Source organism: Podarcis erhardii (genome assembly GCF_964252035.2).
Source record: "Podarcis erhardii genome assembly, chromosome: 17".
NCBI classification, from domain to species: domain Eukaryota; kingdom Metazoa; phylum Chordata; class Lepidosauria; order Squamata; family Lacertidae; genus Podarcis; species Podarcis erhardii.
Window position 1 is genome coordinate 1,318,566 of NC_138515.1, and position 13,079 is coordinate 1,331,644.

At 48.4% G+C, this 13,079-nt stretch overlaps 1 protein-coding gene across 2 annotated transcripts in view; it reads left to right on the forward strand.

Annotated features, from left to right (window-relative positions):
* The first annotated feature begins 627 nt into the window (after positions 1 to 627).
* The window catches only part of SYN1 (synapsin I), a 122,347-nt gene continuing 109,895 nt past the window's right edge, over positions 628 to 13,079 (forward strand). The window contains exon 1 of one of the 2 annotated variants that reach the window (XM_081844614.1): positions 628 to 1,604. In XM_081844614.1, coding sequence (XP_081700740.1) covers positions 1,255 to 1,604 — 350 coding nt within the window. In that variant the 5' untranslated portion in view covers positions 628 to 1,254. The remainder of the gene's footprint in view (positions 1,605 to 13,079) is intronic. The other variant, XM_081844615.1, reaches the window with a different exon arrangement.

Sequence of the window (13,079 nt, forward strand, 5' to 3'; positions counted from 1 at the left end):
TTGATAAGCTAAAATAAGATTAAATGCAAACAATCAAACTACCTCTAGAAACAACCAATGCCATTTCTACAATTCTACAATTAAAAGTCCACATAACGGCCAGGTCACACTTCAAGCAGGTAGGAAACAGACCTCCCATTTCTCTGCTTTCTCAGAGTCCTGGGTGGTGGTTGGCTGTCTGTCTCTGGCCCATTCATTGAAGGATCAAAATATGGGCAAGAGGGAAGTTCCCGCCTCTCCCTGTGACTGTATCCCATTCCCTGCAGCCCTCAAGGGAGGCTTTCCACTTATTCCGATATCCATTGATACATCCTACAGTGCAGTGGAACCAGTGGGAATATAAATCAGCTTTGGGATTTCTTTGCCACCAGCTTCGTGACATCATCGACACTGGCACCATGACGTCAACCTCAGCATTAAGGGCAGTGGCACCACCAGCATCAATTCCATCAGAGCGCACAGCATCATCAGCATCCTTCTGCCTCCGTCCCTGCATCTCCGCTGTTGGGTACCGGGCCGTACCATTCACACTCGCCAGGGAGGGGGGCGGAGGAGAGAGCAGCCGAGCTCCTCCCCTTCTCCTGTCGCCTAATGGTCCACCCCGGGATTCGCTTCGCAGAGGCAAGGCGCCTACCACTGCAGCCGCAGAGGGGGGAAGGGAAGCATTTGGGCGAGTCCACGCGCAGGAGAGCCGCTTAACTGGGCAGGGCTGGTTGCTGAGGCTCACAGAAGGACTTGGGAGGAGCCGCGCCGGGCTGGCTGTTCCTTTCTCTCGAGCGATCTCCCGCTCCCAAAGCGCAGGGGAACAAGGGCACCCATCTTTCCCTATAGATCCTTTCCCCAGGAGGCAGGCGCGCCGAGAAAGCGCTTTGGAGGACCCTTTCCCGGCTAGAGAGAGAGAGATCCCTCCTGCAAATCCCTTCAGAAGCAAAGGATCCCAGAGGGCTAAAAGGAAAAGAGCAGCCTCATCTTCCCTGCAGGAGACAGATCTGCTGCAGGGAGGGAGCCTCTCCCCGTTAGTCGCCCCCCCCCCGAGAAATCCCTGGCAGGCTGGTCGTTCTCTAGATCCTCCTTTAGCTGGGCAACCCCTGAGATCTCCGCAGCAGCCGTCCGGGGGTGGGGGTGGTGGGGATCCCACCTGGAAGGCTTAGCAAACCCCACCCCACCCAGAGACGCAGCGCTCGAGGGGGTCCCCTCCCTAGGAGTCCCCCTGCCCCACCGCCGACCCCCTGCGACCCCCCTCCCGGCGCCAACATGAATTACCTGCGCAGGCGTCTCTCGGACAGCAACTTCATGGCCAACCTGCCCAACGGCTACATGACGGACCTGCAGCGCCCGCAGCCCCCTCCGCCGCCCCCCAGCGCCACCTCGCCGTCGCCCGGCAGCGTCTCGCCCGCCGAAAGGCCGCCGTCGGCCCCCAGCCCGGGCGCGGGCAGCAGCGGCGGGGCCGGGGGCTTCTTTTCCTCCCTCTCCAACGCCGTGAAGCAGACGACCGCGGCGGCGGCGGCCACCTTCAGCGAGCAGGTCGGGGGGGTCGCCGGCTCCGGAGGGTCCTCGGGGCGCAGCAAAGTGCTGCTGGTGGTGGATGAGCCAGGGACAGACTGGTAAGGAGCTGGCAAGGGGAGATGGGGAAGCCGCCCCTCCCGCCCCGCTTATCCCTCCATCATCCATCCACCCTTCCTTCCTCCTTCTGCCTGAAGGAGACAAAGGATTAGCTACTCCCCCCCCCCCCATGACCGCTCCCAGTTCTCCAGAGGGGGCCAACCATCCCTATTATTTCTCCCCTCCCCCAGCCTTGGCCACTTCGAGTGTCGGGGCACCAAGATGTGGCAGATGCTTCCTCCAGGCCGCCCCCCCCCCCCGCACCTTTGTGACAAGCGTGGGGGAAGCTGGCAACCTGGTAGCTGCTCTTCAGCCCAGTCCTGGCTAACCTGGTGCCCTCCAGGTGTTTCAGGCTGCGGCTTCCATTGGTCCCAGCCAGCACTGCCCAAACATCTGGAGGGCACTAGGTGGGAAAGCTTCTTAAACCCTGCCGTTCCCCCCTGTTCTTTTGTCACAGCGCACAACAAGGCAGGCAGCTCCCTATCATGCATGCGCTGCTGTGCCTCTCTTCATTCCCGCCAGCGTTCTCACTTTTGCAGGCTCCCACCTTCCTTTAGAGTTCACCCACCCATCCCTCTTCCACCTCTTCATCCGACCTGTCATTCCATCCCAAAATCCATTCCCCCTCAGCTATTGCATCACCCCCTCACTTTCTCTTCTTATTTTCCCTTTGCACTTTTCTGTTGCCGCATGCCCCATCTGTCTCTGTGCAGAGTATCTATTGCCCGTCTGACAGGGCTGTGAGAGGTGACAAAGAAAGGGATAGAGGGAGGAAGGTGTCAGACAGCAGGTGGACCTTGATGGCCACCAGGCTATGTACCCTTTGGCCTGCACCAGAGGTGAACTCAGCCCAGGGTCATTGTAGACCATGTTTTCATTAAGAGGAGGAAAGGGGAGAGATTTCCAGGTGAAACAGGTTGGTGTGTGCTGAAGTTGTGGGAAAGAAATGGTGCTTAGTTTTCCTAACACAAACGGTTTACCAAAAGAAAAGAAAAGAAAAGAAAAGAAAAGAGGATGGACAACTAGCATTTGTCTTGCAGCCCCAACCTGTATCAGGCTGAGAAGTCAAAAATACCAGCTGGGTGACGAGTGCCAATTTGGCTGCCCTCCCAGTCTGCATCTTGGGTTGGCTGGCCTTGCTAAGGTATGGAGGAGGTCTGAATAATTGAACAGGAATTTCAGGGAGTTATCTGGGCAAAATGGAAGATGCTTCTCTCTGTGTCTGCCTTTCCCCCTCCCCAGGCTCATGGAAGATGAAGGGGAAGGGGAACTGTGGGTTCATCCTTCAGCTTTTTGGTGAAACAATTTTGCACTTCCCCAAGGAGACTCCCTTAGGGAATGATCACAACCAAAAGCCAGGATTGTTCTTAAGGCTGCATGGTCTAATTTTGTTCCAAGTCTCCAGAGAATGTGTGACTCTCTGGTTTGACACACCAGTCAGACCCAGTCCCTCCAGACTCACCTTCCTGCCCCCACCATGCCTTCACCCAGATTCCCCTCCCTTCAGAGGCTACAGCACAAGCACCAGTTGTCTCCTGGCTCTCCCAGAGCCTACACTTGTCCTCTGCCTTCTTTCCCCCCAACCTTCCAGCTTCCTTGGCTGGGTGACCTTCTCTACCCACAGCTGTTGGGCCACTCTGGCCAGTAAGTGGCATGGTTGTCCAGTTTTCCAGAAGCCAACATGAAGGGAAGGCTCCATTTACCTGTGGTTTCTATACAGGGACTCTGAGACCCACCAGCTAGGGAGCACAAGCCTATGAAGGCATCAGTCCCTTGAGCATTGCTTCCTGTGCCAAAATCCCAGGCTGGACAACAGCTGGGGACAGGCATGTTATATGGCATGGAGCTAAATCATGCCTAGCTTCCTGTGCTAGGCATCCCCCGAGAGCCTTCTCTCGCCTGCCCCTGATTTCTCTATCAGAGCAACATTACAGGGTGAGAATGGACTCTGTGAACTCTCCCAAGGGAATCATGATTTTTAGAGGTTATGATAACCAAGAAGGGCTAGTTGGACAAGACTGATGGGTAAGAAGATGGAGAACTCAATGCTTCCATTATGAATGGGATCAGTCCTTGTGCATGGAATTGGATCAGATGAAATGAGCACATGCGCACATAATGTAAAATAAATAGGGATTTTAAACTAGAAAATACAGCACTACTGCTGAGCTTTGGAATTGAATGCCCCAGAATATGCTAATGGTCAACTGTATAACTGGATTAGAAAATGAGCTAGACAAATTGATGGCAGGCAGGAATATTAGGACAGCACCAGTTTGTAGAATTGTGTTTTGTTTTTGTTTTAATGTGGGGAAATCAACACAAGTGGGCTGAGTCAGGACCTGCAAGCTCAGTCCATCTCAGAGAATTCAGGAGGATTGCCAGTGCGCCATAATCCCCTGGAGGGAGGAAAGGAAAAAGCCAATTCATTGTGACTTCACCATTAGTTAAATAATGGTTTTGTGAATGATGGTCTAATTAACCTGTAGAATGGGTGTAAACTGAAGGAGTGTAAGCTGTTTTATATACCTCCTTTATAACACCTGATACTGTCAACTGTCCATAACAGGATACTGGCTAAAATAGATGATTGGTTGTCATGACATACTAAGCCTTAGGATACATCAGTAACTATGTTATACTAAAGCAGGGGTGCCCAAACTTTTTTCAAAGAGGGCCAGATTTGATGAAGTGAACATGTGTGAGGGCCGACCAAAGTTGCTGAGCTTTTTTTAAGGACATATACTGCCATGGGGGCTGGATTGGGCCCCCAAAACGAACTGTACCAAAGCAAGGGGTTTGGACTAGATGACCTTTGAGCCAGGCTCCTTTCCACCTCTACACTTCTATGATTCTATGAATTCTACCAGTTTCTCATGCAGCATGTTTATGTCCCAGTGGCCCACAGGAAGCTGCATTTCCCAAGATCGTTCAAGGTTTCCCAGCCCTTTCATGCCTTTGAGTTATACATTGGGTGTTATTCATAAACAGAGGAAGATCTTCTGGAAAAGAAGTATATATATTTCTGGCAGCTGTGGGGCTACTCTGGTCTGCAACCTCAATGGTTTTCAGTCCTCCATCATCCCTGCAGTTGCCAGGCAGAGCAGGTGCCGGCCTTGCTGCCTCTTTGTCATTGCTATGGACTGTTCATGTTTCAAGAACTCTGCCTGTAATTAATAGGCAGAGTTATGGGCAGAGTTTGCTCCTGTTCGCCGTGTGTTTGTGTGAAGGCAGAATTGGATGTGCAGATTAACTCAAAACAGTCCTTCACTTTCAAACACTTGAGGGAAAAGGGGGCACCTGTTTGTAAGCAACAAAGAGGGACTGCAAGCATGCGCCTTACCAAAAAAACAAAAATGAACTGACTAAGGAAAGCTGTGTTATCATTATTGTTGTTGTTGTTGTTATTAACACCTCCCACTGCAAAAATAGGCTCCTAAGCACTTTAAAAAACTAGCATAAAGTATAAAAAACTTGTTACACAGAAAATTAAAATGTAAAGAACCATAATTTAAAACAGTGCTTTTTTTGGTTAAAAACAAAACAAAATCATAAGGTGCTGGTACTCATATTTTGATAAACATGCAGTGGGTGCCAACACCCAATGGTTGTCATGAACAGCAAAAGGAAAAAAGAAAAAGAGGTGGCTGAAATTCAGTTCAGTGAGTACTATCACACATAAAAATAATTGATTAAAATACAAAACAAAATAATCGTGTTAAAACATCAAGCTATAAATCCATAAATTAAAATAAATTAAAATTAAAGCATACCTGTTAAAACAATACAGCAATTGAAACAGGAAACTTGGGTTGAGACATCAAAGGAATGCCTGCGTAAACCGGTGTGTCTTCAGAGGCCAACAGAATGCCAATACAGATGGTGGTTAGCTCTATTGACCAATGGAGACCTACCTGGGTTCCAGCTTGATCAATCTCTGCCACTTTTTAGTCACCTCGCCATCATGGCTATGGCAGAGCCCTATTTCCTTCTGTGTCAGAGAAGGATACTGTGGCTTGGGCACACCCACATTCCTAGGTGGTTCACTAGGCAAGCTCCCAATCTCAGGCCATGTGGTTTCTCTGCTCACGCTCTACATCCCAGGCACAGGCAAAGGAAGTCTTGTTAGAAAAACATTGGTGACCTTAGGGGAGTCGTGGTGCATCCCTGCAGAGCTGATTGCAGGGGGCTCCTTAATTCACACTTCTTTTTAGTGGATTGGGTTTTACCAGTCTGTCTTTCTCTGGTGGGGCACCATGAGACAGTCTCTGTTGATAAGATTGCTCTGGGTGCAATTCTGAAGTAACCAGGCTTACTGTTGGTGTACATTTGGTCTATATGCAGGTGCTTCTTTGACTCTTTGAATTTATACCTGCAGGCCCTGGTGGAATGACATTAAAACCATGGTTTATGTGAACCCTGCCCAGTGGCTTAATCATTTGCTGAAGCTATCCTTTTGTTATTGTTCATAACCTTGGCTTGTTTTAACTATGGCTTGGCATTATCTGTGAACCCAACACCAACCCACCCTAGGTCCTTGCCTACAAAGGCATGAAGCAGAAGCAGTTGGAAAAGAAAAGAAATGTTGGAGATACAAGCCATGGTTTATTTGATCATCTGTGGGACAACTTGTGGTTAAGGCAAGGCTGAAATAAACCAAGGGCAAGATTGGCAAGATTCTGTGCAAACACAATGTACAAACCATTTTAAAATCTTGGCTTCAGTGAGAGTGTTTTTAAGCATATTTTTAACCATTTGACTTCCAAGAAGGAGGATTTAGTATCCTGCTACAAGTCCCTTAAGCAAAAATGCTGATTTATATATTACCAGATCATCCTTTTATTAATAGCCTCTAGTAGCCATTTGATTTCCTGCCTGGCTCTATCTCACTTATGACTGGCCTTCACTCACCTGTGATATATCAGGTTTGGGTATCTGTGTTTTGTGATTGCCTGTGCATGGCAGAATATGCTGCTACACTCAGCTACCCCCTTTCTTCTCATGGTATAGTCTCTCCCACTCGCTCTTTCACTCCACCCCTGCTCCTTCTGTTCCCAATTGGCACAGGCCCCCCAAACCCATCACTCCAGCATTGCATGGTCCATGTGCCAGTTGCCATCCGGAGGTTTTGGGCATGGGGATGCCAGCCCTTGTGTGGTTGCAGTTGTTGTAGGTATGTGTGAAGGTGCGTGAGATTTGAGGAACCTCACTTAGACAGAGGTCAGGATACTCAATAGGGAAGAATGTAAACATGCATGCCAGTTAAGTTTATTATGTGAATTAGCAAGATGTGATTTCTGCAGCCTGAATGTGTCAAATCCCAGGCTGCCAATGTTGAGGATTGTCACAGTAGGCCAATTGGCCATCTGTTGTGAATTTGCATATCTCTCTCTCTCTCTCTCTCCCCCCCCCTCTCTCTCCTATCTATCTATCTATCTATCTATCTATCTATCTATCTATCATCTATCTATCTGTCATCTATCATCATCTATCCTGCAAGCAAATAGCATAGAAATTCCAAACTTCTGAGTAGTTAATCAGTTACCTCCTTTATACAAATGTAACCTACAGAATTCAGTGCTGCAAGATGGAGTGGATGATGGCATTTGGCTCAACAAAAGGATGAGACAGATCCATGGGGTTGGGTGGGAATATGTTTATCCACAGCAACTAGCCATGGTCAGGAAATGGAGACCCCATGTACAGAGGCAGTATACCTGTATAATATGAGATAACAGTGATCAAGAATAGGGGAAGGCTATTGCCTTTAACTCCTGCCTATGAGGTTCTCAGATACAGATTGCTGGCTGTTATTGGAAAACAAAATGCTGGCCAAAATGGGATTTTCATCTGATTTGTTCTAATATTCCTAATGACATACATATCACATTTTCCCCCATTTGACATGATTGAATTTGGTGGACAATTGCGCAAATACTTCTTAAGGTAAGAAGCCCTCAATAAAAGGAAAGAGTCCTTAATAAAAAGCACAGAGTAGCACTCTCTCTTGTTGGAATGACTGGTTCTTGTAGAGCCTCTCTGGGTCTCTGAGGCCAGCTGGTTAACAGGGTGACTCAGAAACACCCCAATGGTATCACCAGGGTTATTATAATAGCACAGCAAGTTAAGTGCCTAGGCTTACATTCAGCTCCCAGCAGAATTGAGGCTGGCTAATGTGGCCGATGTGCATGCTGGGGAAATGAGCTACAAATATATTTCCCTTCTAGGGACCTCTTATGCAAGCAAGCAAGGGGGCTGAAGAGCGACAGTATCTGGCTGAAGCAGGGGCAATGTGGGGTGGTAGGTGTTCTGCCCTACTCGCTCCACTTGGCTTCCTCCGCATCGTACCCCCAACCGTAATGCATGCTTTGGGCATCCTGCTTTCTCCTAGAGATTGCAGCTTCAGGATGCGTGCGCCGTAGGGAGCATGGATTGGCGATGTTTGTCGCAGGCGGCTCTGGATCCCTGCTGGGGATGATGTGTCAGGATGCAAAGGCTGTTGTTTCACGGCAGGGCAAGATAGAGGGTGTCAGTGCCTTGAAGGCTGCGGCAGACACACAGCAGCCCCAAGCAGCTGCAGCCAAAGCCCTGCTCCCCAGCTGTCTCCCACTGGGTGTGCAGCACCATGCTGAACAGAAGATCAAAAGGCTGCCTTGTATATGCTGCCATCTCTTGCACTGAGATGGCAGCTCATTGTCCTAAGCCACAGCCTCTGAGCCTTGCTTGAATCACCCGGGTCCATGTGCTCCCGGGATCACTTTCAATGGAATGAATGGCCTGTTGGTTTGCAAGGATACTTGCCACCCAACTTGACTTTGACTGAACCACTGCATAGTTCTCCTTTCTACTTGCTTTAATTGTTAGCCAAAGAGGCAGCCATGCTAGTCTCTGGCAGCAGCAAAACCAACAAACACTTTGTGTCATCTTTAATGCAGAGATGGGGAAGCTACCCCCCACCCCCCAGATGCTGTTGAACTCTCAGCCCCAGTCAACATGGCCAGTGCTCAGGGATGAAGGGAACTGTAAACCAGAGACATCTGGAGAGAACAAGGTTCCCCAATCCTTGCGCTGAAGGTTCATTCTAGCATCACCTATCCTTTGCCAGCATGCTGGCAGGGGCAGAGGGGAGACGTAGTCTGAAACTCCTGGAAGGTACCAGGTTGGCAAAAGTGGTTGCAAAGGGTCACTGTGTTTGCTTGCCAAACCTTTCAGCTTGAATTTTATTGTCACAAAATGCCTTTTTTTGCATTTCTTTCCCCGTAAACCCCAGCCATTATGTTCCCTCCCCACCCGCTTTTATACTCACATGGATATATTTGTGCCTCCTGAGGATTACACTTCATCCTTCCATGGACTCAGCAACCACCAAAAGCTTGTGCCGTGGTAGAGCTGTTAGTCTTTCAGAAGCCACAAGGCATTTCCACGCTTCTGCTACAATTGAAGGCAGGCATGAGCATGTGTGTGCTCTGATTCCACAGTGTTGTGAATGTGTGCGCTACACATCCTGAGTGGTTGGGAGGAGGGATGGGGTACAAATCCATTTTTATTGTAAGATGCTTAATGATTTTGAAAATTATATTAAGAGTCTTTAAAAAAATATTTTTAAAAATCATATTCCAGTTATTCCTATTTACTAGGGGCAGCTTTTATTTTCTGCTTTCCTGTCCCAGGTAAACCAATGCCCCCTATTTTTGCTTTTTTAATATTTTTAATATTTTTTGTTAGTAGAAAATGCAAGAGCTATAGTTCTGCAGCAGTCTTCCCTAAGCTGTGCTGGGATCAATGGGAGTTGTAGTTCAAAACAGCCGGCAGGCACCAGGTTGGTGTAGCCTGTTCTGTAGTGTTGAGTTCCCTCCCCAGGAGGGAAATCTCTGAGCAGAGCATAGTAAGTAAGTAATTTTATTTACAGCCGTAGGCCCATACAGGTAAAAACGACACATAAATAACAACTTGTGCACGTGGGAAAAACAGCCGCTAAAACACCACTATGACAATAAAATACTATAAGATAGAATGGCATACTACGCCTTAGTTAGCTTGTAGTGCTCCTTGGCGTCGCTTTTGGGTAAGGACAGCGACCAGGAACCTAGCCACATTTAGGGTCGTATGAGTATCCTTATCCTGCAAGATTTGGGCAAGGTGGAATTTTGGTGGGTAACCCTCTAGTTTCTGTATGATTGATCCCAACAAATTTGCCCGTGGCACATTGAACAGGGGGCAAGTGAACATAATGAGCAGAGCATATATCTTGTCTCTAGTGCACATGCGATGGCATGTGCATGCATGAACACTAAGTCACTATACACCACACAGCCTGCTGTTCCATCCACTGCACCTGCTGAAGTCTATTTTGGACTGCCAATGACTTACTACAGAACAAACATGTTTCTTTCTTTCTTTTTCTACTGTATTTGTAAAACCAAAAGAAGAAACACCATCTTGGCTTTTAAGTCAGTGCAGAGCAAATGGATACAGCAGGCGGCAGGCAGAGAAAGGCCTTTGGCAGCATGGAATGATGGGTGCAGGGAGGATAATGATGCATGCCATGAAAAAACAGGATGTGAGGGGAGAGGATTGCAAGCCTGGTCTTGCTTTCTTTTCTGAACTGGCGGAGAGTATACTGGCACCATTTCTGCAGGAGGCATATGGCAAAATGGCAACAGGGAGCATTGTTTCACCAAGGATGTTCAGGTAGCTGAAGGAAGAGCCTGAGCTTCTTCCCTCGCAGCCATCTTGGCCACCTACTGTCTTCTGCCAGGGCGGCTTCACAGGCAGTGCAGCAGTTTGGGTACCAAACTCCCCTGAGAGCAGGATGCCAGGCACCAGATTCCAGGCACCCAGGCAGTTGCTGGGCAGGCAGCAGGGTATTCTGCTCACAAATGACACTCTGCTCATGCCAAGAGGGGTGGTGGAAGAAACTCTGCGGGTGTTCAGAAGCACTCACCCCTCCCATATGCTAAAATAGTTATAGGCAAAATGTGACAACTCTAACTGCTGAGCACTGAGGCATGGGAGGGGGGCTGCCTTAGAGTAGAAGATGTTTCTGGAGGAATTTGTCTATAATTATTGATCATTCTTCCAAGGAACCTCTGATAAACACAGAAGAAATCCTACAGTTCCGAGAAAGACTGCTTGAAACCCGCAGAGCTAAGAGGTATCAATCTGCAGTCTAAGGGCCTATTCCTGTAACAACCATTTAGTTGTGCCACAGCTGTGTGCAAAAGTTTATTATTCCTAGTGTTTGTTCACATTCCTGCCTTACAAGAGACATTGTCCCCACCCCCAAGCATTGCACAGGTCTTTCCCCGCTAGCTGTTCACATCAGCATGGCTTCATTAGGGTCAGATTTGTTGCTGCTGCTTGTGTACGCTCCAGGGCACCAATGTGTTTACACAAGGTGTTCACACCTTGGCTATCAACAAATTAGGATCAGCTAAGGACCTCAATTAGCATGAAGCTGGTTTGAGAAACAACATGTGAGACAGCAATATTTTATAACCGTTTGGGATACAGATGCAGTTTGTTGTGTGAACAGGGCTTAGATCTCCAGAACTGGAAATGTAGTGAGGGCACAGTAAACAGGAGTGTGGATACAAACATGGCCTGTAAAAAGCACTGGCTGACATGGGCAGAGTTTGCTTTCAAGCACTCATTGGGAGGTGCTTGCCTGGGAAATGAATCTTCCCAGCATGTGGTTAAGAAGACAAGTCCTGCATATGTTGGGGGATGCGCATGGGGCTGGTTTTCCATAGGCAGGAAGTCCACACTGCTAAAGTGGTAGTGAGAACCGGCCTTGGCTCTGAAGACTACAATTCCCAGGATGCTCCAGGAGAGGAAGCAGTGATGGGGGGTGGGGAGAGAAAATGTAAGGTTATAAAGGCTGTGGAAAGAAAATAATAATTGGGACTAGAGCTTCTCTGTCTGGAAGACATAAAAGGCTTCTATATCCCAGCTCTGTGGTTAAGGCTGCATGCAAACCATATATATAATGTAGATGGCTCCACACTGCAAATAATAATGGGAACTGGAGTTTACCATCACAGAGCTACAAGCACCCTCAACAAACTATGGTTCCCAGGACTCTTTGAGGGAAGCCGAGACATGTAGGCAGCCCATGCTTGCCAAGGTTAGAGTGGCCATTTTTATTTTAAAAATAATGATACTTGGGTGGGGAAGCGGGGAAGCCTCATGCACAAGAGCAGAAGCAGCAAATATATTTAAATAATAATAATAAAACAACTCCTATGTCTGGTGCTGGTAAATAAAGTGGACTAAGCCTCTAGGGACTTAGGAAGCTTCTTTGAACTGTGCCAGACCATTGGTCTGTCTAGCCTGGTACTGGCAGCACTGACTGGCAGCAACAAAGGACATGGGGGTGCTGGGGACTGAGGCTGGGACCCTGGACGTGCAAAGCAGCTGCTCCAGTGCTGCAGCCATTGTTGCGCTCCTGCGTAGAATTTGTTGCAGGGTGAATGAGCTGTGCAAAGAGATGGTGGTTAAAGCAACGTAAAGTAAAGTAAAGATGCTCTCTTGCTCTGTAACCCACTCATCTTACCTTGGCCTTAACAGAGCCTGTGGAGGGTTGTTATTATTATAGGATGCTGAGGGACCACACTCATGCACCCCCATCTCTTTCGTGTAGCCAGAGGCGGCTCTGCTATGAGGCAGAGTGAGGCTGCCAACTCTGGCAGCAGATGGGGAGGGAAGCAGGCAAGATGTTGACGCCAGAGCTGCGCATGCCCTGAAGAGCGAGCTTGCTTCCGCTCTAGCGCAGAGGAGGATGCTGTCCCCTCGCCAGTGCTGAAGTAAAATTCAGCTGCCTTTCCAGTTTAAATGTGGGTGGAGTGAAGGATCTTGTCTTCAGCCTCTGGCAGCAAAATGTCTTGGGCTGCTCTGCATGCAGCCATTTGTGAAATGGCCTGTTGGGGCTGAGCACAACCATGTGGATCAATCTTCTAAGCACACATAAGTTGTGCCTTTACTCTGACTCTGTCTGTCTTTATCTGCCCCCCCCTTCTTCTTCAAAAAGTCCTATCTTCCCTGACCTTTGGCCATGCTGACTGAGGCTGGTGGGATGTGGAGTCCAACAACATATCAGAGGCCACAGGTTCCCCTCTCCCTGATCTAGGCCAAATGGAAGTGATGCAAGAGATCCATATTAGATCTCCTGATGTTTTTCTGTTGTTGTTTTTACTTTACTGCAGCCACAGGAGATCTCTAATTTTGATGGTGTCTTAGACTATTAAATGCTGTACCATTTCCCTCACCAAACTCATGCCCACCTGAAGCTGTGCTAATTCCACCCAGGTGGGGGAAATATAGTGGCAGGCGGGTGGGCATCTAGGACAGGGAAACACCACTGTGGGGATGCAGGGGCTAAACAGCTCCACCCAGTGCTGCTGCGCAGATCAAAATGGCAGCTTCTCTGTGGCTATTTTAAAATCCAAGCAAAAAACAAGACACTGAGCCTCTGTGTC